This window comes from Tamandua tetradactyla, chromosome 9 (assembly GCF_023851605.1).
Source record: "Tamandua tetradactyla isolate mTamTet1 chromosome 9, mTamTet1.pri, whole genome shotgun sequence".
In the NCBI taxonomy this organism is placed as follows: domain Eukaryota; kingdom Metazoa; phylum Chordata; class Mammalia; order Pilosa; family Myrmecophagidae; genus Tamandua; species Tamandua tetradactyla.
This window is the reverse complement of record NC_135335.1, coordinates 35,764,191-35,786,209: the sequence shown is the minus strand read 5'-3', so window position 1 is coordinate 35,786,209 and position 22,019 is coordinate 35,764,191. Positions and strand designations below refer to the sequence as shown.

At 56.2% G+C, this 22,019-nt stretch overlaps 2 protein-coding genes across 8 annotated transcripts in view; both read left to right on the top strand.

Moving 5' to 3' along the window:
• Window positions 1–9,624, top strand: part of IFT122 (intraflagellar transport 122) — a 134,379-nt gene extending 124,755 nt beyond the window's left edge. For 5 of the 7 annotated variants that reach the window (XM_077116480.1, XM_077116479.1, XM_077116478.1 and 2 more), the window contains 7 exons: window positions 2,760–2,860; window positions 5,006–5,171; window positions 6,034–6,145; window positions 6,645–6,770; window positions 8,201–8,280; window positions 8,702–8,866; window positions 9,193–9,624. In XM_077116480.1, the coding sequence (XP_076972595.1) occupies window positions 2,760–2,860; window positions 5,006–5,171; window positions 6,034–6,145; window positions 6,645–6,770; window positions 8,201–8,280; window positions 8,702–8,866; window positions 9,193–9,282 (840 nt within the window). In that variant the 3' untranslated portion in view covers window positions 9,283–9,624. Of the gene's footprint in view, window positions 1–2,737; window positions 2,861–5,005; window positions 5,172–6,033; window positions 6,146–6,644; window positions 6,771–8,200; window positions 8,281–8,701; window positions 8,867–9,192 lie in introns of those variants that run through there. The other 2 variants (XM_077116483.1, XM_077116482.1) reach the window with 1 other exon arrangement.
• A 7,007-nt stretch (window positions 9,625–16,631) lies between these two features.
• RHO (rhodopsin) lies at window positions 16,632–21,799 on the top strand. The gene is made up of 5 exons (XM_077115095.1): window positions 16,632–16,992; window positions 18,652–18,820; window positions 20,156–20,321; window positions 20,450–20,689; window positions 21,689–21,799. The coding sequence occupies exons 1-5, from the start codon at window positions 16,632–16,634 to the stop codon at window positions 21,797–21,799; spliced, it is 1,047 nt and encodes a 348-aa protein (XP_076971210.1).
• Window positions 21,800–22,019: the final 220 nt, after the last annotated feature.

Genomic DNA, 22,019 nt, shown 5'->3' with positions numbered 1-22,019 from the left:
TGATGACACCATTTAAGTCTGTCCCATGGCCATGAGGAACAGGTGACAACAGCTTCCTCATCCTGAGCACTCATTGTCACTCAGTAAATGTTGAGTGAGCTCTCCTTTGTGAAGGGCTCTGTGCCTTTTACTTCCAGTTTACTGGAAGGATTTATCCAACAGTAGCCAACCTTTATTGAGCACTTACTACATATCAGGCAATGCACTAAGATTGATACTTAATTGTATCAACTCATTTAATCCTTTCAAGAAGGCTGTGAGGTAGGGGCTGTAATCCCTATTTTACAGATGAGCAAACTGAGGCACTTAACAGTGAGGCTCCACAGCTAATGAGTGGCAGAGCCAGGACTTGAACCCAGGCAGGCTGCTCCTGAGTCTGGGTGTTGGTTTGGAGTATGAACCCTGGGAGCAGGCCTCTGGCCCCACACCCCAGCTCCACCATGGGACATCCAGCAAATTGTTTGCCTTCTCTGTGCTTCAGTGTCCTTCTTTGTAAAATGAAGATAAGAGCAGAACCTACTCATTGGGGTTATTGTGAATTTGGAAAACGTAGGAAGGGTCCCTGGCATGGAGGGACCCTCCATCAATGTCACCTACTGTTACTGCTGCCCAGGACAAAGGCTCCAAACCAGCCCTCCTGCAGCATGTGCCCCTTCAGTCTGAGCAGTTCACAACTTCTTGACCTCCTCAAAGGCCCTGCCTTCCACCCTGGGCAGTTCTTACACCCTAATTTGTGCTGAACTCTCTGTATGCTCTTTACCTCCTGGGAAAATCTAGCAAGGAGGACATCTCTCACAGGCTCGGCCTGGTCAGCCATCGGTCCTACAGCCTGTCAGTCTTCCTTACCCCCTGGTATCAGCAGCCACGGGGACCTCATCTTCCCTCTCAGTCTTCTCTTTGCCTGAGATGAGACCCCATGTCTATTAGGAGCTCGTCTGGGGAAAAGCTACCAAAGGAAGTAACCCCAAACTTGACTTAGCTCAACAGTCAGGGCCACAGCTCAGTCTCGGTTTACCTGAGCTTCTTCAGGGCCTGGCTTTTTCTCTCCTTGCTCTTCACCCTCCTTCTCAGCACTTGGGGGCTAGGGATAGGGACCTCCTCTACCTAATCCACTGAGCCTGCTCCGGGATACATGTGGTGCCACGAGCATATTGCCCTCTCACACTCATTAAACCCTGGCTCTTCTACCTCAGCTGCTCATTCCTTCAACAAATCCTATTGTGTGCCAGGCCCTGTGCTGAGACCTCAGGATCCAGTGGCATACAAGACACTGTCCCTGCCCCTAAGGACCACCTAGTCTAGGGAGGAGACTGCAAGGAAGTAAGCTGTCACAGTACGGTTCCTTCAAGAGAAGAGCTTAGAGGACTGTGAGGAGGCTTCCTGGCAGAGGCAACCCCAAAACCAAGCTGAGAGAGATGAGCAAGAATGGGGCAGTGCCAAGGAGGAGGGAGGGCATTCCTGACAATGATCACAGCACATGCAAAGGCCCAGAGGTAAGTGGTGTTTTAGGGTTTGGCATCAGGGCCCACAGAGTAGCACTGACTCAGATAAGCCAGAAAAGGAAAGTGCTGGATCCTTCCTGAGATGCACGACTGCTTCCCCAGAGGAGAGGTGCTAATCCTGAGACTGCTTCTGTTCTCTGGGACATTTCTTAGCGCCTACACTTGGTGCAGTGTAACCAGAGGCAGGCTTCCTCCTGTCTCTCACCCAGAAAAGAATGTTACCTCAGATTTTCTTGGGTTCTTGGGACTAACAAAGGCTACAGAATTGTAGGTGGAAACTAAAAAGAAAATGCTGGGGCTCTGAACTGAAGAAGTTAAAGTGAATCCTCATGAATGTAGGCCAATTAGGGGCTCTGCCCTGGGGCTTAGCTAGGCCATGAGGCCCTGCAACATCTCCTAAAGAAATGTCAGTTTATGACCATGCAAGTGCTTGCGAAGGAGAAGGGCAGCTGGCCTTCTCTAACCATCGTCATCAGAAGCTTTATTGGAAATCAGCAGTCTCTATTTGCACACAGCGTGCCAGATTCCTTTAAAACAGAGTATTCCTAACCTTTTATGACCCACCTCCTGATAGAAAATTCCCTGTGGTTTTCTGTGCTGAGCTTCTGGTAGCCTCTAGGTACCAAGGATCTATTTACTCGACTAATGTAGATCCAGTGCCTCTCCGTGTTGGGCCTGTGCCACGTGCAGGGTCAGCTCGGACAAGCAGTTGGAGAAACTCCACAGGACCGTGCTTGGTGGGCCTCAGGCAGGTGCTATTGGAAAGTGAGGAAGAGGAATGCAATTTCATGCCATAAAGGGTTAGAAGCATCAAAGGCTTACTCGTATTTTGTGCATCCTCCTAAATTGCATGAAAGATCTCTTTTGTAACTAATTAGAGAGAACTTTAGGAAATGGAATCATTAGCAACCCTAGAGGCAGTGCAGCTCAGGAGAAAGGCAGGTCCTTGGGTTTTGGAATCAGGCCTGGGTCTGAATCCCAGCTCTGCTCTATTCTAGCCAGCTGACTTGGCAAATCATCTTTCTGAGCCTCAGTTTCTTCCTCAGAACAGGGAGGATAAAATTGGATACCTCACAGGTTGTGTTAGAGGCCAGATTACACAGTGGATGTAAAGCACCCAGCACATAGTAAGTGCTCAATAAATGGAGCCACTCTCTTATTGTAGTAACTCAGAATTACTGGTGACTGCATTTTATCCTGGCTCAGCAGTGATTTAATGAAAGAATTCAGTCCAGGTTGACTTTTCTCTCACTACAGGAGGAGCCGTTCAGTTTCCACCTTCCCGAAACCCTTTTCAACATCTCCAGGTTCCTGCTGCACAGCCTGACCAAGGACACCCCCTTGGGCATCTCTAAAGTGTATCCTTTCTCTCATATCCACACTCCATCCATCCCTCTTGTCTAATGGCCCCGAGAAGTTCCTTCCAGAGCACTTTCCTGGCAGAAACTCCCCTCTCTCCAGCAGCCCTCAGGGAAAAGAGAGAGAGCTTGCCCTACAACTGCCGTGTTATGTAGCAGCAGCTCAGCCAGGGAGGCTGAGGAACCTGTGCCAAGAGAAGAGAAGCTTAGTTACAGGCCACTCTTGGCTGGGCCCAGCAATGGATCTCTGGCCAACACATTTTCCCGAGTCCTCCCGGAACCTATGAGTGACCGACAATGTAGGAAACACCAGGCCTTCCAACTTGAAATTTCTGGTATTTCCTGGGGGAAAGGCAGGGTAGAGAGGTGTTCGGCCTGGATATATGGAGTACCTGCTGTGTCGTATTTTGTGCATCCTCCTAAATTGCATGAAAGATCTCTTTTGTAACTAATTAGAGAGAACTTTAGGAAATGGAATCATTAGCAACCCTAGAGGCAGTGCAGCTCAGGAGAAAGGCAGGTCCTTGGGTTTTGGAATCAGGCCTGGGTCTGAATTCAGGCCAGGCACTGGTGACAGAGCCACTGCCTGGCGGTGGGCATGCAGTACATAGCAGGGCCTGAGGACAGGTCAGTGGGATGTATATTCTAACAGAAAATGGCCTAGGCCTGGGCTATGGTCAGGGAATGCTGCCTGGAGAAAGTGACAGCATTCTGAAGGTTGATGTAACCAAGGAAGACAGTCAAATTGATGTCCCAGGGGGAGTCCCAGCACCTGGACAGGTGTGAAGAAAAAGAGTATGGTGTGGGGGAGAGCTGAAGCCAGGCCTGGTGTGGGGGCAAGGCTACAGAGGGCAGCGGGACCCCGAACAGCCTGGAGTCCCTCCCTGGCAAATTCACCTTTCCTTTCCTGGCAGCTGAGAAGCCCTGAGAGGACTCTGAGCTGAGAGAAGGCCTGAAGGGTGTATGCTGTCAGAGACTATTGGGAAATGAACAAGACCTTTAAAAGAGTCATAATTATCCACCTATCCATGTCTATATATCACTGATTTCTTCAGCCTCCTCTCAGTCCCAGTCCCTCCTTTCTGTAAGGAAAACCGGGAGTCCAGAGGTAATTGGTAAAGATTTGTTTCTAAGGTTCCAAGTACATCATTTACATTTCAGGAGAAACTCCCCCAAAATAGAGGTGTACTTTGACCAAGGCCCCTGCTGCCTTTTGGATGGTCAGTCTTCCCCAGAATGGCCACCAAGCCTGGGGGGGTCTGGGCACCTGCAACCAACCTTTATAGCAAGTTCGGTTCACTTCAACAAAGTCCACTTTCAAAGTCTGATTGAAATTCCCACCCCCATCCCCTTTCTGGGTCTGACCTTGGGCCTAGCGCCTGACTTTGAGGAGCTCCCACAGGAGATGCAGACAAGAAACTGTCATCCGTATAACTGCTGGCACCTGGCTCCAGGGTACCGTGTGGGGCAGTGTGGGCGGTGGGGAGAACGGGGTTGGGCGCGGAGAGTGAGGAGGAGGCTAATAATTGTGGGAAAAGCAGGGACGGGCATAGAGCAGGCTGGAGAGGGAATAAATGCAGGCACAGCCTGGGCATAGCCAGGGTCTGAGGTGACCTGAGATGAAAGCATGAAAGTTTGTCAGCACCAGGCCAAGAAGCTTAGAAGAGGGCCCAGAGACCAACTGAGCCCTACTGAAGTGGCCCAAGGAGCCCTGGTGAGGTGCAGGCAGAGGGAAGTGCCTGTGTGCTCCCTGGGCAGTTGGGGATGGCTCCACCCAGCAGAGATGGCACCCAAGGACACTGGTGCCAGACATCCAAGGACTTGCCCGGAAGGCTGGGCTGAGGCCGAGAGTACCATTTGGACCTGGTGAGGGTACAAGATGAGCCGTTGGGTGGCCCAGAGAACCTCAGCAAAGTTAAAATATTAATGGAAACTGCATTGTGTTTAGCTCTGGAAAAATCCCTGGGCCTTGATATCCGAGAAACCTACTTCCACCTCACAGATGTGCAAATGCACTTTTGGGCTCCCGCTCCTCCCCTGCTGGCCCCAGTATGAGCTGCGTCCTGCCCTGGGACCCCTCCAAGGGTGAGCAGTACCAGCCCAGGCCCAGCATGGCCTCTGCTGTCCTTAACCCCCTGCCGTCAGGAACACGCTGTTCACCCTGGCCAAGCAGAGCAAAGCCCTGGGCGCCTACAGGCTGGCCCGGCAGGCCTACGACAAGCTGCAGGGCCTGCACATCCCCGCCCGGTTCCAGAAGTCCATTGAGCTGGGCAGCCTCACCATCCGCTCCAAGCCCTTCCACGACAGCGAGGTAAGGGCCTCTCCACCCACATTTTGATGGCTTTTTGCCTGGCCTTGGACTCTACTTGGAAGGTGGCCTGCCCAGCTCTCAGTGCTTTGTGCACCCTTTGCCCAAGCAGCCCCTGGCAGGCCACCTCCTTCATTGTCCCTGCACCTCTGCTCTTCACTTTCTTCTGTGACCCAGCTTACAGCCCCTACCCCAGCCCAGCCCCTCAGGCCCAGAGTCTGACCCCTCCTTTGCTTTCCTGCCTATCCCCAGGGTCCCCTATATTGGTGCAGCCCTGCTGCTCTGCTCCTAGCCTCCCCGTCTTCACTTCAGGCCTGGGCACGGGGCTCACCCTCAACCTAGGAGCCCTCCTTCCCTCACTCCCTTCCTGGAACCAGGCTTTCCTTCTCCTGCCCCTCAGTCTCTGCAGCTCAGGGCTGGGCTCAGCCTCCTTCCCAACCCAACTAACTGCTGCCTCTTTCATAACCCAGTCCTCCAAGCCGAGGCAGGAACTTGGCATCAGATGGACCTGAGTTTCGATCCCATTTCCCCCCTATTCCCCAGCCATGTCTGAATCTTTCTGAGCCTGTTTCTACCTCTGTCAAATGGAATACCCAGCACAGCTTTCTCACAGATAGTTGTGAGGACAACTGAGACAGCACAGGTTATATACTTATCCCAGGCCCAGAGTGGGCAAGGGGTCCGGAGATGATGGCCATGGTGGCTCATACCTTGGGTGCCTTTCTGCGAAGGAAGTGGCCCTCAGGGAACAGGGCTCTGATGCCTCTACAGCCCCTTAGCTTGCTTCCCCCAGTCAGGGAGGAGATGTGTGTCCACCTCGGGTTCTGCCCCTCTCAGGCAACCTGTGGGATTGGTGGTTTTGTAGGAACTGGTACCCTTATGTTATCGCTGCTCCACCAACAACCCTTTGCTCAACAACCTGGGCAACGTATGCATCAACTGTCGCCAGCCCTTCGTCTTCTCCGCCTCTTCCTATGGTGAGTTCTGATGGGCCGTGTGGGGCACCGTGGTAGCGAGAGGCTGGCAGGTCTCACCGCTGCTCACCGGCATTGTCGGGCACAATGTGCGTGTGCGCATGTGTACCGTGGGGACGGTGTGGCGCCCACACTGCCTGATCCTACTCCCAAAGCACCCACCTCTCAGGACCTGGGCTTTGCATAAAAGGCAGCTGCCCAGGCACGGGGGAGGAACATGCTCATGGTCTCAGGGGTGGGATGACTCTCAAGCCCCAGCTCCTTAGAGGTCAAAAGAAGGCTCCAAGGCCCCTTACAGTAGCTGGGTGGAGGCCTCTCCTTTTCCCTCAGAGGGGACCCCATCAGCTTATGGGGTATGGTGGTGGGGAGGTGAGGGCAGAGGGAGCCCATGGCTGCCTGGGTGGGGAAGGAACTCTGGGGTTGCCCCCCAGCACACATGCTGCCCCACATCCCCACAAGACTGCCGCCCCCTCACCCTCCTCCCCTTAACCCTGGCCCCCAGAGGTGCTGCACCTTGTGGAGTTCTACCTGGAGGACGGGATCACTGACGAAGAGGCCGTTGCTCTCATTGATCTGGAGGCCCCAAGGCATAAGCGGGAGAGCAAATGGCAGGAGATCAAAAGCAACAGTATCCTGTGCCCTGGGCTGGAGCCCTGAGTATGCTAGCTGGTGCTGGTGCTGGGCACTGGGTGGGAGCTGGGGGTGGGGTGAGAGGCTACCACTGAGTCTCAGCCTTGTGGCCCAAGAAAGATGGGAGAGGACCTTGTGGGGGCCAGAGCTGGCATGGGCACTGAAGGCTTAGGAGGGGCCCACAAGTGCCCATGGGCCCAGCCACAGCCCTAGGATGGTGACAGTGCATGGGTCCTTTCCCTGTGCTTCCTTCACCTGAGGGCTTTCCACCCATCCTGGCTCCTAAAAGGAACTGAAAAGTGGCAAACAATATACAATAACTCTTCCAGTCAGGTCAGTTTTACATGTGTCAGAAACCGCCACTCAGGGAATGGACAAATGAAAGGGAGTTTAAAAACCTAGCGTTGGGTGGAAGCTTCTTGGGGGGTCCCTTGACTCTACTGTCTTCTGGGTGACCTCAATTCTCAGGCAGAACCTGCCCATCCCTAACAACACAGTGGTGAGGATGAGCTCCAAGAGTGGGACCCTGCTTCCCATCAGCCTGGCAGCCCCAGCAGAAGCACCCGCTCTCCTTCCAGTTGCTTTAGCAAAATCCCCAGGATGTGCTGTCACCCGAGCAACTAGGACCAGGGGCCAGCCCTCAGCGGATTCTCTGGCCTGGAAGAAGGGCTCTGGTGACTGCCCAGGCCTGGGACCTGGTTTCCTGTGCTTCCACATAGGAATGTTCCCCCTGGGCACCTTAACCTACAGCTTCTAGCTTGGAAGTTCTGGGCGGGACCTGAGATGCTGCATTTCTAGCAAGCTCCCAGGTGCTATCAATGCTGCTGGTGCCTGGGACACGTTTTGAGAAACAAAGCTGAGAGGAAAACCCAGAAAGTTGCTTGCTGAAGAAGGAAGACAAAAAGGCCTGTCCACTGCACCAGCTTACTGCACCCCACACACCCACCCACACACACACATTCAACTATTTAGGGGTTGTCACTGTGTGCAGGTGGCCTTGTCCTGTACCTGGCTTGGCCATCGGCTTCTATCGCTCTGGGTGCCTTCCCCAGGGTAGCTCCACTCCCTGCTTTCCAGCAGGCTCCACCGTTCCTGATCCCCATGCTAGCAGGCCCTCAGTCCTTGTCCATACCATGCAAGTCTTGCAGTCCTTGAGCAGGTGGGTGAAGGGCTGCAGTGGCCAGCAGAGCCTTTCCTCTTTTCCCAACCTGGGACCCTCCACAAAAGCTCCCTCCATGGCCTCTCTCCCTTCCTGGTCCTCAGACCTTGCCTTGTTCCCCGTGCAGCCCTCCCTTCTCTTGTGGAGCTGTAGGGGGACACACGCATGAGAACTGGATGGTGCTCCAGGACACAGAGGTCAGACACTGGGGTGGGGGTGGCCTGTTTCCTGCTTCTTCTCAGATGCCATCCTTGACCAGACTTCTCCAGATTCGCAGACTCTGAGGCTTGATGAGACCATGGACTCCACAGGGGACGATGACCCATTCACGGCAAAGCTGAGCTTTGAGGTGAGCACCTGAGGGATGGCTGAAGCACGGCCTACTGGGAGGGCATCTTAGGTTCCTGGTACTGTGCACGTGGGGGACCCCAGCTAATGGATGTGGCCAAGGAATATTGGCCACACCTTTTAGACATGGCAGCCTGAAGAGCAGGTAAGGGAGCAGAGCCACTGGAGGGGACAGGGCTGTGCTGAAGCGAGGGAGCAGATGCAGGGGGCCCCGTTCCCCACAGAGGAAGTCGGTGCAGCTTCCAGATGGGCCTGAGGAGGGGCCTGCTCCCTGTCGGAGCCCCCTGGGGAGAAGGGCCAGCAGGGTCTGGGGGACCTAGGAGGGTCCTGTCAGGGTGCTGGCAGAGGGCCTCTGGGGTTGTGGTGCAGGGGAGTGGGTGGCCGGGGCTAAGCAGGGCCGGTGCCCACCCGCTTCCCACCAGCAAGGCGGCTCGGAGTTCGTGCCAGTGGTGGTGAGCCGGTCAGTCCTGCGCGCCATGAGCCGCCGGGACGTCCTCATCAAGCGCTGGCCGCCCCCCCTGCCGTGGCAGTACTTCCGCTCTCTCCTACCCGACGCCTCCATCACCATGTGCCCCTCCTGCTTCCAGGTAGGCACCCGCTGCCACCACTCCCGTGTGGAGCCCTGTTTCTTCTTTCGGCTTCCTTTTCTAGTGCCCAGGGCCACAGCTCCCAGCAGGGAAGGGCAGACCCGGGCATGTCCGGATCCGTCCGCCCCCTCACCTGGGTCCTGGTAGGCTTTCCCCAGCGGTGCAGTGCTCTCTGTGCTGCTGTCTTGACCCGGGAGGTGCTGTGTGCCTTTGAACTTCATGCAGCCCAAAGGGCCCTGCCCCCACCCCATGCCCTTCCCCAGCCCTGGGCACAGGTGTGGCCGAGCTGTTTTCAGCCCTGACCCAGCCACCTTCCCTCTCTGCAGATGTTCCACTCGGAGGACTACGAACTGCTGGTGCTCCAGCACACCTGCTGCCCCTACTGCCGCCGGCGGGTTGGAGACCCTGGGCCCTGACAGCCCATGGGCCCCGCCCCTCCCATCCTGCGCAGAGTAGAAAGAGTTAACCTGTCAGAATGTGACTTCTGCCCAGATGAAGTTTGCACTGCTAGGAGGGGCCTTGTGTAAGCACTGAACGAATTCCTATTTATGGCATTTCGTGCCTTGTAAATAGCACCAGGAGATGGGGAAGAGAATGTACATATATTTTCTAAGGAAAAAAAAATCTGTTACTTTGCAAGCGGCTCTGAGTTGTTCGTGGCAGCCTGCTGGAGTCCACAGATCTGCCAGACCATTAACATGTACACTTTGCGAACAGATTGCCTCAATAATTACAAATAAAAGGGCTACTTATTTTCATCAGTGTCTGTATTTTCGCAAATCTTCGTATTGTCTGCAACTTAATTTCCTTATGCAAAAGTGCACCTGTTTCTAATTCAATCCGAGAGGAACATTATATTTGTGTGCTCTTGAAATTTAATCTAATCGACAGGAACTATGGGAAGGGGTAGAGAAGCAGTTATTTTTTGTTTATTTATTTTGGTTTAACGGGACTCCATCTTAACAAGAAAATAAGATAACTGACTTGGAAGAAGATAGCAAGGAGGTTAAATAAAGGCTGCTGTGTGGCCAGTCACTTCGTTGAGGGCTCTCCCACACCACCACCCCTCCAGGCCCTGGGAGCCGCCACTTGTTGCCTCCTCAGTCAGTCCCTGCGTCACCTGGGTCCCTAACTCTCCATCCTCACCTTCTGCCATTTTCTTTTGTGCACTGTCCTGGTCACTCCCTCACTTTCCTAGCCCCACAGAGGGTCCCCAGCCCACCCTGAGAGTGTGCCCCTTCACTCCAGCTCCTCCAGCCTGTGGATTCTGTCTGAAACTCCGAGCGGCTGAGATCTCTTTCCTGGAGCATCCCAGGGTCCAGCCCAGCAGCTCTAGGGCGTGGCCTGAGAGCAGATGAGAAGCTGGGGAAAGGAGCAGCACTAGCATTCCTCAGGGGCCTCCTCTGTGCCAGCCACACTTCATCTGTCATCTCAATTCTCACACCAGCCCTGTGAGGGAAGGATTATTATTTCCACTTTACAGCCAATGGTGACATGGAGAGGCAGGAACTGGGGTTCAGGGAGCTCCCCCAGCTCTGAGTGGCCAGACAGGTCTGTCCATCCTTGTAGCCCTGTGCTCTTCATCCATCCTCACTGCCCAGGAGCCGGCCACACAGTACTTTATACGAAGTCCTGGGCGCAGAGAGAGGCAGGAGAAAGGGAATTGGGTTGTCAGAGAACATGCTGACAGCCATCCCTCATGATTAAATATTGATACCTCACAGCTTGTCTGGGGAGTGGGCAGGGCTGGATCAGTGTCCCCATCAGAGGCACAAAGACACGGAGGCTTGTGGGGAGGGGTCACCCCATGATAGGTGCCAGAGCTGGAACCACGGACCCACCCCACATGCAGACCACCCCCTCCTCCCACCTCCCTCTGCATCTCTCTTTGGCGGTGATAGAGGAAAATAAAGGGAGCCAGACAGTTGTGCCAACAGAACTCCTCCGTGGAGTGTCTAATTACTTAGGATCATGCGTGCTCCCTCTCTCGCTAAACATTTATTAATGTGTTAGGATTTCCATTAGCGCGTTGCCTGAACTGAAATCATTTGCATATGGCTGGGAAAAAGAGAGGCGAGGGAAGAAACAGCCCCAGCCATCCAAGAGGCGTCAATCACAGTGACAGATCAGATGGTCCCTGGCTCGAGGCAAGGGGAGGGGGCCCAGCCCCAGACACCCACTCACCTCCCCTCATCCAAGGAACATGGAAATGAGAGCCCACCTGCGCCCAGGGCCTGCCGTCCCAGGAAAGCCAAGACCTGAGCCTCAAGAGCAATCGCCAGGGATCCCATTAAAACAAGCATCTACTGAAGCCAGATCCTGGGCTAAGCACTTCCCCTGCAGTACTTAATCCTCACTAGGGTTCCAGGGAGGGGCTGCTCACCCCAGTTCCCCTGCAGCTGTGGAAATTGAGGGTAGCCACATTCGCTTTTCATGTTGACTGAGCCACGACAGGACATGAACCCAGCTGCAGCCGCTGTCTAGAAAGGTTAGAACCTCTCCTTGTTCTCTGAAGCTCAAAGAGGGGTTGGGCGAGGCTCCTTTCAGCCCAGACATTGAGGTCGCAGCTCCTGCTGTGCCAGACGCTTGATCTCTGTGCCTGAGTGTCTCCATCTGTGAAAGGGGCCAGACGACGATGGTGACCAAGGAGGAAACTGAGTCCCAGCCAGAAGAGTGGCTTCTGAGCTCATACGGCTTGAAGGAGGCTCAAGGGGGGATTTGGATCCCTTGTCTCCGAGTCCTCTGCACTGCACAGCATTGCTGAAAGTGAGGAAGAGTGGGATCTGGTGGCTCGGAAGGAGCCCTGGACCCAGGTGGACCTGATTTAGCCGTGCCTTGGCTGGTGGGTGTCAATGGGCCTCAGTTTCCCTTCTCTCCCCAGGAGCCCCATGTGACTCTGGCATGGGTAGGCCAATGTCCCTTCTCCAAGGCCAGTGCTACATCTCTTCCCTGTCACGGGGTGTGTGTGCCAACGGCAGAGACCACCAGGCAGACCTTCCACTTGTGCCAGCCCTGCCCTTGGAGGGGCAGGAAGGAGGCTCAGCAAAGAGGCCATTATCTGACAGGGCTGCTACCCTGGGCCAGACGTTCAACAGTGAAACTCCCCACACTCCTCCATCCAGACTCCAGAACCATCTTCCCGAAGTGGACAGTGCTCACACCCCACCCCACCCCTCTGCTCACATGCCTCTTACAGTCCAGTAACACCCGGACTCCCTGGTCTGTCCCTCTTCCCTGCCACCTCAACCCCCCAGGGCCTCACAGCTGCTACACCCAGCCATTCTTCCCCTCTGGGCCTCGGCCTGGTCTGTCTCTACTGCCCAGAAGCTCTTCTCCCAGGCCAGCCACTCTGGGGAGCTCTTCTGGCTCCCTTCACGTCTGCCCCTGGCTCCTCGGGGCTCCCACAGCCTCAGGGCTGGGAGCAAATGCCACTCCTCACAGTTATTATTTTCCCCTTGTCCACTGTCCCCTGAGACTGGAAGCCCCTCCAGGAAAGGGACTGTGTTGGACTCATCACAGAGTCCCCATTGCCCAGCCCAGGGCCTGACCTGCAGATGGTGTTTGGCAGATGTTGAGATTAGAAAGGGAAGGAGGGTAGGAGAGAAGTTTCCTCTCCTTCCTTTATTGCCCCCTTAACTCTCCAGCTCACTCCCTAACTCAGCCTTGACAATGGAGGCAGGTGGGGCTCAGCCACGGGAGGGAAACGAGGAGGAGGAGGTGGCTGCTGACCCAGCAGCACCTTTCAGGCTGGGCTTAAGAGCTATTTGCGTGCCTGCAGCTAAGCCCCTAATCCTCCACGGGCGGTGTCAGAGCCCCACACCTGGGGCCCCCCCAAGGTGCCAGGGCTCGGGGAAGCCTGCAAAGTGCTCAGAGACAGCCACCTCCTGGGGAGCCCGGTCCCCACCTCTCCCAGCTCGTCATGCTCCCAGCCTGGGTTTCTGGGCTCAGCCAACAATGTGCCCAGGGACCCCTCTCTGGACTTCCTACCCCGGGGAAATGAAAGAGCTCAGGCTTTGGGGTCAGAACTGTCTCGGATAAGTTCCAGCTGAGGAGATCAACCTTAGTGGTCAGAGGGCATGACCCCACCTCTCAAGGGCCAGGCATGTTTATTCATTCATTCAACAAACATTTGTGAGCACTCAGTTGGCTGGAAGCTGGCAGTGCAGCAGTGATCAGGCTGGGCTAGCCCTGATTCTAGAATAAGATGGGCAGCCAAGAGGAGACAGACAAAAAATAAGAAAGTCAACTGCTGATGGCAATTAGTATCATGTAGAAAACAGAATATGATCAGGTGGGGAGGCTGGTTTTAGGGTGGTCAAAAGAGGCCTTTCCAAAGACGTGTTCTGTGAGCTGAGACAAGGAGATTCAGTGAGACAACAGCATCACCTAACATTCATCAAGTACTTACCAAGCACTGCAAACAGTCCTGCAAGGGAGGTGCTATTATTATTCCCATTTTACAGACTAGGAAACTGAGGCAGGGGAAGGGAAGGGGCTGAGCCAAAGCCAGGTACATGGCCTATGTCTCATCTCCAAACCTTAGTTCAGATGCCAGCATGTTTCCAGAGGACACTCGGTGTGGGGAGGACAGAAGGCCTTAATTGTAAGGTGTGTACGTCCCTAACCTGGCACTGGTGGGGCAGCAGGAAAGCAGGTTAGGCTCGCCCTGCCTGTGGGTGGGTGAGGATGCTCAGAGGTTTCCTAGTCACAGCCAACTGAGGCCAACAGAGAGGAAACAGGGTCTCAGGGTCACTCAGAGACATTTGTCCGCCCCAGGCCTGTCTGTCCAGCCTTTGGGCCTTTTCCATCACCCCAGCTGGGTTCTGTTGTAGTCATTTATACCATAGTGTGAATAGCTGGCAGATCTGTCCCCGAGCGCTATCTTTGATCAGGGGCTCAGGTCGGGGAGAGGGGAGGCATGAGCAGGCCCAAGGATGCCTCATAAAGCCACCAGGATGGACTGAAGGGGCATCAGGGGACCCAACAACTCACCGTGGGATGTAGCCGGGAGGCTCAGAGAAGTGACCTCTAATAACACTTCCAGCTCATTCTGGGAGCCTGTTCTCAGAAAGAAGAGCATTTTTTATTTAAAAAAAAAGTCCTTTAACATACTTTGCAGAATACAGAGCACCTGTTACTTCCGTGTTTGGCCTTTAATCCTCCCCATAGCCTCTCGAGGTTGGGACTAGTAAATGCTCTTACAGAGGAAGAAACCGAGACTTGGTGTACCCATCCAAAAATATTTATTGAACACCTACCATGTGCCAGCCTTTGGAGATACAAAGGTGACCAAAAGAGACAAATCTCTTTCCAGTGGTGGGGAAAAATATTCACGAGGCTCCTGCCCCATGCCAGGCACCACACAGGACTCTGGGGATCCCCTCGTGAACGAGACAGACCCAGGCTGGCCCTGGTGGAGCTCAGCCTGGGAGATGCACAAGAGACACATGGGCGGAACAGAAATAATGCTTCCAAACCGCCACGCGCATTAGGAAGGAGCCCAGCTGGGTGCTGAGATCCTGGAGGGCTGGCGTGAGGCTGGGAGGTTGGGCCCGGGAAATCCGGGCAGGCCTTCATCCTCTGTCCCTCACACCTCCCCACCCTGCGGGGTCCACATCAGAATCAAACCTTCCACTTTGACCTCATTAGCGCTGGGCCTAATCACCTTCCCCCCGGGGGGGAGGTCGGCACCCCACGCGCTGCACTCATTCCACCAAACCCACCTGTGGAACAAGCCCTGGAGGCCACCGACTTGCCCGGATGAGGGAGGCCTCTGCAGGCCTGGGTGGGCTGGAGGGAAGGGAGATGCCCTGTTCTGAGCAGAGAGGAGGGAGGAGTCCCAGGGAGGGAAGAGAGAGCGGGTGAGAGGGCTTCGGGGAGGGTGGCCTAGGGACAGGGACACTCACCCTGGCCGGCTCAATTCCTGCCGTGGGGCCTTCGGACGTGGGGTTTCCTCTGCCTGGCCACCTCCCGCTCCCCCGTCTCAGCATGCTGGCTCCATCCATCGTTTAGCTCTCAGCTCAAACTTGCCCTCTCCGGGGTAGACCTTCCCCAGCTATTCACTATAAAACAGCGCGTGGAAGGGTGGGGGAGTCTTTACAGGGCCTCTGCTTTATTTTCTTGTTATTCTCTGAGCATTTCCTAATTTTATTGGTTCCCTGACTTATTTGTGGCCTCCTCATGGCCCCCCACTAAAATGCAAACCTCCTGAGGGCCGGGCTTGCTTGATCCCTGCTGGGTCTCCCTGAAACAGAGTAGGCACTTGATAAACATTTGTCAAATACCCTCCCATAGGATTCACGGGTGGTTCAGTGGTAGAATGCTTGTCTTCCACATGGTCATGTGGGAGACCCGGGTTCGCTTCCTGGGCCATGCACAAAAGAAAAGATAAAAATACACCCACCCCCCAACACATACACACACACATGCTGGGGCCTGCCGGGAGCCCCACATTGGTCCCTCATCTAACTGGCATGACGTTCCTGGCTGGTGTTACCACCCGCCTCTTTTATGAACAAGGAGAAATGGTGACTTGCCACCTTCAGCCCCCAAGTTGTCCGTCCCTGAAGCTCATTCTCTCCCCACTCCACAGTGCACCCCCCACCCGGGAGCAGCCCTCAGACTGCCCCGTCCACTGCTGGGACTGTGGCACACAGCACCATGCCTGAGGGGCCCTGTGCCCTCCCCACAGCTCCGGCACCCCCTCCTGGTCCCCTCATCCGCCCTGACTCCCTCCAAGTCATGTGTGCTGGGCATTCAAGCCTCCTTTCGCTCAGCCCTCAGATTTGCCCAGCCCACTCCCCATTGCCCTCCGGATAAAGTCAGTTTTGGGGTTGGCATTCGAGGGCCATCAGAGCTGGCCCCAACCCTTCCCCTGCCCCTCAGCTCCTGTATGGCCCCCAGGCCTCTGCTTAGCCCTCTCTGCGCACAGGCATGCCCCTTTGGCAATCTAGCTAACCACTCCCCGGCCCTCAAGAACCCAAGCGCGGCCTCCCCTGACTGCCTCCTCCAGTGCCCATGGCCTCACACACACCCCCCTTGGGCTGCAACCGATTTTCTCCCCATTCAAGCCCTCCCTGGTCTGTGAGCCCCTCCAGGCAGGGCCATTCCTTTCCCACGCTGTGTACCACGTAAATGTTTAATGATCAAGTGATGGGTGAGTGGATTCCAATTCAATGCAACAAAGCCTTCACAAACTCCTGTGCATTTGGCCCTGGGGGCATCACAGCTGGCAGGCTGTAGCTTCTGCCCTCACCACGCTCCCAATCTGCTGAGGTAAGCTGGTGCCAGGGCCCAGGGAAGAGGGGAACCGTGCAGCAACTGAAGGAAGGAAGGGACAGGCGAGGGAGAGACTCGAACTCAGCTCACACCAAGCCAGGGAGAAACGGGCAGGGGCTCCAAAGGTCCCCTGGGACCCAGTCCAGAGCCATCAGAGGGACAGACAAGCCGGCAGGGGAGGCCCTGTTTCCCTTTCCCAGGCCCCCAGCCCCTCCCCTCCGCACCCCAAGGCTTCTGCCTGGTGTCACCTTGGAACCCCAACCTCGGAAGCCAATTAGGCTCCCGTGGTGGTGCGGGGATTATTAATATGCTTAATAACAGCCCCGATCTCCCAGGTGCTGACTCAGCCCGGAGCGTGGGGGGGGGGGAGGTCACTTTATCAGGGCCTGGGGGGTGGGGGGGCGGGTGTCAGAAGCCGGAGGCTGTCCAGCCGGAGCCCTGGGTGGCCGAGCTCGGGCCTCAGCTGCATTCCTGGGCCGCCGCCGCCATGAACGGGACCGAGGGCCCCAACTTCTACGTGCCCTTCTCCAACAAGAGCGGCGTGGTGCGCAGCCCCTTCGAGCACCCGCAGTACTACCTGGCCGAGCCGTGGCAGTTCTCCATGCTGGCCGCCTACATGTTCCTGCTCATCGTGCTCGGCTTCCCCATCAACTTCCTCACGCTCTATGTCACCATCCAGCACAAGAAGTTGCGCACGCCCCTCAACTACATCCTGCTCAACCTGGCCATTGCCGACCTCTTCATGGTCTTCGGCGGCTTCACCACCACCCTCTACACCTCCCTGCACGGCTACTTCATCTTCGGGCCCACGGGCTGCAATCTGGAGGGCTTCTTTGCCACCCTAGGCGGTAAGGGCCGGGGTGCCCCAGCGGGGTGAGGGGTGGGGAGCGGACCCTGGGGCCGTCTCGGGCCACGGGGTGGCGGCTGAGAGAGGTCTTCTCCGACCATGAGCCGAGGCTCTCGTTTACCCAATCAATAAAAGCTGTTAGGGATAAAGCCGGGCTGCCTGACGACAAAGACAGCCACCCAACAGTCTTTATTTCATTGGCATTGGGGCTAATTGCCGCATTTTTTACAGCAGAGAAACCTAGGGTCAGGGACAAGTCAAGCCTTGAGGAAGTCTACACGGGGACGGGGGTGGGGTGGGGAGCAGAGCTGAGACTGGATTCCACATCTCCGCAGCTCTGCGGGCCGTTTTCTGAGTACCAAGCCTTGTGCTTCCCTCGGAACACCTTCACCAGACCCCGGGGGCTAGGGGTGGCCAGACTTAGTCCTCCCCTGGCCTGTAATCTGACTCCCTTCCCAGCCCATTGATTCTTGGGCCCCCCACCAAACTCTCTGCCTTGCTTACATGCTTTTTGTGTCGGGAAGCTCATCACCTGAAGCAACCCCTTTCATAGGCGGGCCTTAGAATTGGGTGACAATCTGTACTTTTAAAAGGTACTTTTGAATATTTTCTTTCATTTGACTGGAAACTGGCGGGGGTCCTGCAGGGATGATGGAATCTACTTAGCAGATGAGACAAGTGAGGTGTGGAAAGGGGCACGAGACTGGGCAGGGCAGAGCCTCAGTTTCCTGGTCTTGAGTCAGGAATGTCGCCCAGGCAAGCAGGGGATGCGAGAGGTAAGATGCTACAAAGCCAGGGTGTTGGGTGGGGATGACCCTGCCCACCTTGCTTTGCCTGTCCCTCATGCAGCCGGCATGCCGCCTGCCCCTCTTCTCAGGCTCTGGCCACCGTCGGAATGTTTGTCACCTTCAATGCTCATCTCTGACCCTCACTAGGATCAGAAGATGGGGGCGGGACAGAGGGCCCCCAGGCAGGTGGGCACCCCTCTGCAGCGTCAGTTCCAGTTTACAAGCGTCTTGGAATAGTCAGTCGTTCGTGGTGTTTCCTTTCATGCTCGGAAATGTCCCAGTTCAGTTGATGAGTTAAACGGCCACCCTACCTATTGAGCTCCTGGGGTGACATGAATGAAGAAGTTATTTCATTCTTCCTCTGGGAAAAGTGTTACCCAATCCTTTATGGCACCTAGGAGAGGGTCCTCATGCTTAGGTTATTTCAGTTTCCTATAAGGGGTAGGCTACTATGCAAGAGATAGGGAAGGGGGTGTCCTTCACCTCTACACTGGGAGCCTGCACCTCTACACTCCTTCTACTAAAGAACCCTGCCTTTTGCCCCATGAAGGACGTGGTCTTCTGTTAAACCTCCCTAAAGGGCTCCACAGTGTCTGAATTTGCTCTGCTCACTCCTTCTTGGCATGCTGGGTCCCACCACCCCCTCCCCACCCGCCTCCCCTTCCCTCCTCTTCTCAGTGTCCAGACTTCTACCTGCTTCAGTTTATCTTTCTGGGAGTGCTCCCAAACATGGATGAGTGCTCCCATATTTGGGATGAATGCTCCCTGCTTGGGAGGTGTGCTCCCCACCTGAGAGGAGTGCTCCCTCCCCAGACTGGTATGTGGGGTCCAGATAGGTGGTGCCCTGACCAATTTGGCTGGCTGCCTTGCAGGTGAAATTGCCCTGTGGTCCTTGGTGGTCCTGGCCATCGAGAGGTACGTGGTGGTGTGTAAGCCCATGAGCAACTTCCGCTTCGGGGAGAACCATGCCATCATGGGCGTCGCGTTCACGTGGGTCATGGCCCTGGCCTGTGCTGCACCCCCGCTCGTTGGATGGTCCAGGTAATGGGACTGAGCAGAAGGGAAGGGTCCCCAGCCAGACTTCAGACCCAGGTGGTCTGGTTCCAGACACCGAGCTTTGATATCCTCTGCCTCAAGTGCCTGCCCTGGCAACTCTCTCCCAGGATAGGGATTTGGGCAGGGGGAGGAAAGCCTGAGGACCCCCAGGCTGCCTTGAGGACTGGTCCCGGTACCCGAGTCCCTGTGTCAAGGAGAATCTAAGGTGCCCCAAGGCTTCACCTTGGTGGTGCCCCTAATCCCCAGTTAAGCCCCGGGCCAAGTGCAATCCTCTTTGGCCCAGGGCCTCATGGGCAGCTCCTTCTGACCTTGGTCCTCAACACCAGTGAGGCCAAAACATCTCAGTGCAGATGGTGACACTGTGATCGGGATGGGGTCCACTCCAGGCTGCCGTCTCCATACGGGGGCGAGATGGGGGCCACCAGTTTGGACAACCATGACTCTAGGGCTTGTGGTCAAAGAAGTGGCTCCTGAGGCCACATTTCCCCATGCTTTGGGGAAAATCCCATTCTTGCCTCCCTTTCATCCTCTCTCACCCTTCCTGGAGTCAATTTCTCAGCTCTGGCTAAACTCCAGCCCATCTCCACCTCCTCTTTCCTTGTCTTCTCCAGTCTGGCACCCTTACATCCTCCATAGGCTCAGCCAGCAGATGCCCTAGGTTTTCTGGTGTCATTCCAATGTCACCATGCTCAGAATTATTGAAAAGGCCGAAACACATGCCCCAGGGGCCTCCTGCTTTCCAGAGCTGCTCAGAGGGCCTAGAGAAACCACCCTTACCCAGTTCCTAGAGTGAGACTCCAACTGCCTCAAGTGCAGACCAGGGGGCCTCTGCCTCTCTCCCCTCCATTGCGCAGCCCACAGCCTCGCACCCTGGCCGCTGGGTGCTGCTCCAGGATGGCACGGGGCAGATGCTGGGCTCCCAGGGCGGTGCAGGGGTGGGGGTGAGGGGACGGAGTGGACACATGACACACAGGGCGAGCTCCTCTGCTCAGCTGGCTTGGGGCTCACAATCACCCAGCCGCAAGGACGGGTTTTTGGCTTGTTCTTTGTTTTTTTTTCAAGGGCAGACACCGGGAATCGAACCCGGGTCTCCAGCATGGCAGCCGAGAACTCTGCCTGCTGAGCCACCGTTGCCCAACCCCGCGAGGGGTTCTTATTCCCATTTCACAGAGGAGGAGAATGAGGCCCAGGTGGGGGGGGGGGGCGGGGGGCGGGGGGCGGAGGCGGGCTCAGGGCGGCCCAGCCGGGACTGGAAGTCTGCTGGTGGGGCCAGCGCCCCCTCCTCACCCGGGGGGCTCCTCTGCCCGGCGGGCTCCTCAGGTACATCCCGGAGGGGATGCAGTGCTCGTGCGGGATTGACTACTACACGCTCAAGCCCGAGGTCAACAACGAGTCCTTCGTCATCTACATGTTCATCGTCCACTTCACCATCCCCATGATCGTCATCTTCTTCTGCTACGGGCAGCTCGTCTTCACGGTCAAGGAGGTGCGTGGGCCCCGGGGCCGGGGGCGGGGCACGCTCAACACCCAGCCCGGTCCCTCTTCTCCCCACCCCCACCCCGGCTGCGGCGCGGCCCGGACACCAGCCCCCCCACTGCCCCCCCACCCCCGCAGGCGGCCGCCCAGCAGCAAGAGTCCGCCACCACCCAGAAGGCCGAGAAGGAGGTCACCCGCATGGTCATCATCATGGTCATCGCCTTCCTGATCTGCTGGCTGCCCTACGCCAGCGTGGCGTTCTACATCTTCACCCACCAGGGCTCCCACTTTGGCCCCATCTTCATGACCATCCCCGCCTTCTTCGCCAAGAGCGCCTCCATCTACAACCCGGTCATTTACATCGTGATGAACAAGCAGGTGCGCCTGCCGGGCCGGGCGCAGGGGGCCGGGGGACCCCGTCCTTTTGGCACCGGGGCTGGGGGCAGCCCGGGTCCCGGGTCAGCAGCCCCGCCCGGGCGCGGGTTGGAAATGCAGGTTCCCAGGCCCCGCCCAGGCTCCGCCCGGGCTCACCACCACCACCCGACTCCCCGGGGGCGGGGCTGGGAATGCGCTCTATCGAGGCCCCACCCCCACCCCGGGGGTTCTGCTGCCTGCTCAAGTTCTAGAAGCGATGGGTCAGGCAGTTCCGGGACCCCACTTGAAAAGTTGGGCCCTAACCCCCGAATGAGGAGTGGGTTTGGCACGGATTTCCACAAAGCCCAACAGGGAGCCAGAAGTCTTGTTCCGAGGCCAAATCTTCCATAAGGGATAAAGTGTTCCTGTACCAGACAAGGGCAGGTTCTCTGCAGGGTCCATGATGCAGTGGGGAGAAAGCACGGTCTCCGGGGTTAGACTTGCTGGGTTCAAGTCCCAGCTCTGCGTTTTCTAGCTGTGTGATCGTAGGCAAGTCACTTCCCCTCTCTGGGCTTCAGTTTATTCATCCATAGGCAGCAAAAAATGACAAAAGCCCAGGATTAAATGCGGTGATTAACCGAAAGCCTTTGGGGTGGGGAGGGCACCACTGAATGACAGATCCCTCCTCCACTAGCGACAAAGCCCCCTTGGGTTTTGTTCCTAGTATCTCTGGGGTGGGGGATGACGTTTAAGTTTGAGAGGAGAGTGGAGGGGTTTTTTTTGTTTTTTTTTTGTTTTTTTTTGTTTTTTAACATGGGCAGTCACCGGGAATTGAACCAGGGTCTTCTGGCATGGCAGGCGAGCATTCTTGCCTGCTGAGCCACCGTGGCCCCCAGAGAGTGGAGGTTTTGAGGGGTAGAGGCAGGGAAGGTGTCAGAGGCAAATGTCATCGATGATGCCAGTTTGCCAAGGCCACCCCCTTGGAGGGACCGAGGTCCCCTGACACAGTCCCTCACCTTCCAGTTCCGGAACTGCATGGTCACCACAGTCTGCTGTGGGAAGAACATTCTGGGCGACGATGAGGTCTCCGCCACCACCTCCAAGACAGAGACCAGCCAGGTGGCCCCGGCCTAAGCACAGCCAAGGACTTGGGGGCCGCCAGCAGGAGTCTCCTATCCCCGACACCCACCCCAAGTCATGGCTGCCCCACCAGGAGCGGTGCCTATTGGAACGAGGTCACAGTTTCCCTGAGTTTAAAAAAAAAAAAAAGATGAATTCATGAGAGAATAATGGAGCCCCCTCCTCAGCAGGGTTGGCCGAGGAGGGACACACATGGAGGCCCCCATCTTCAGTT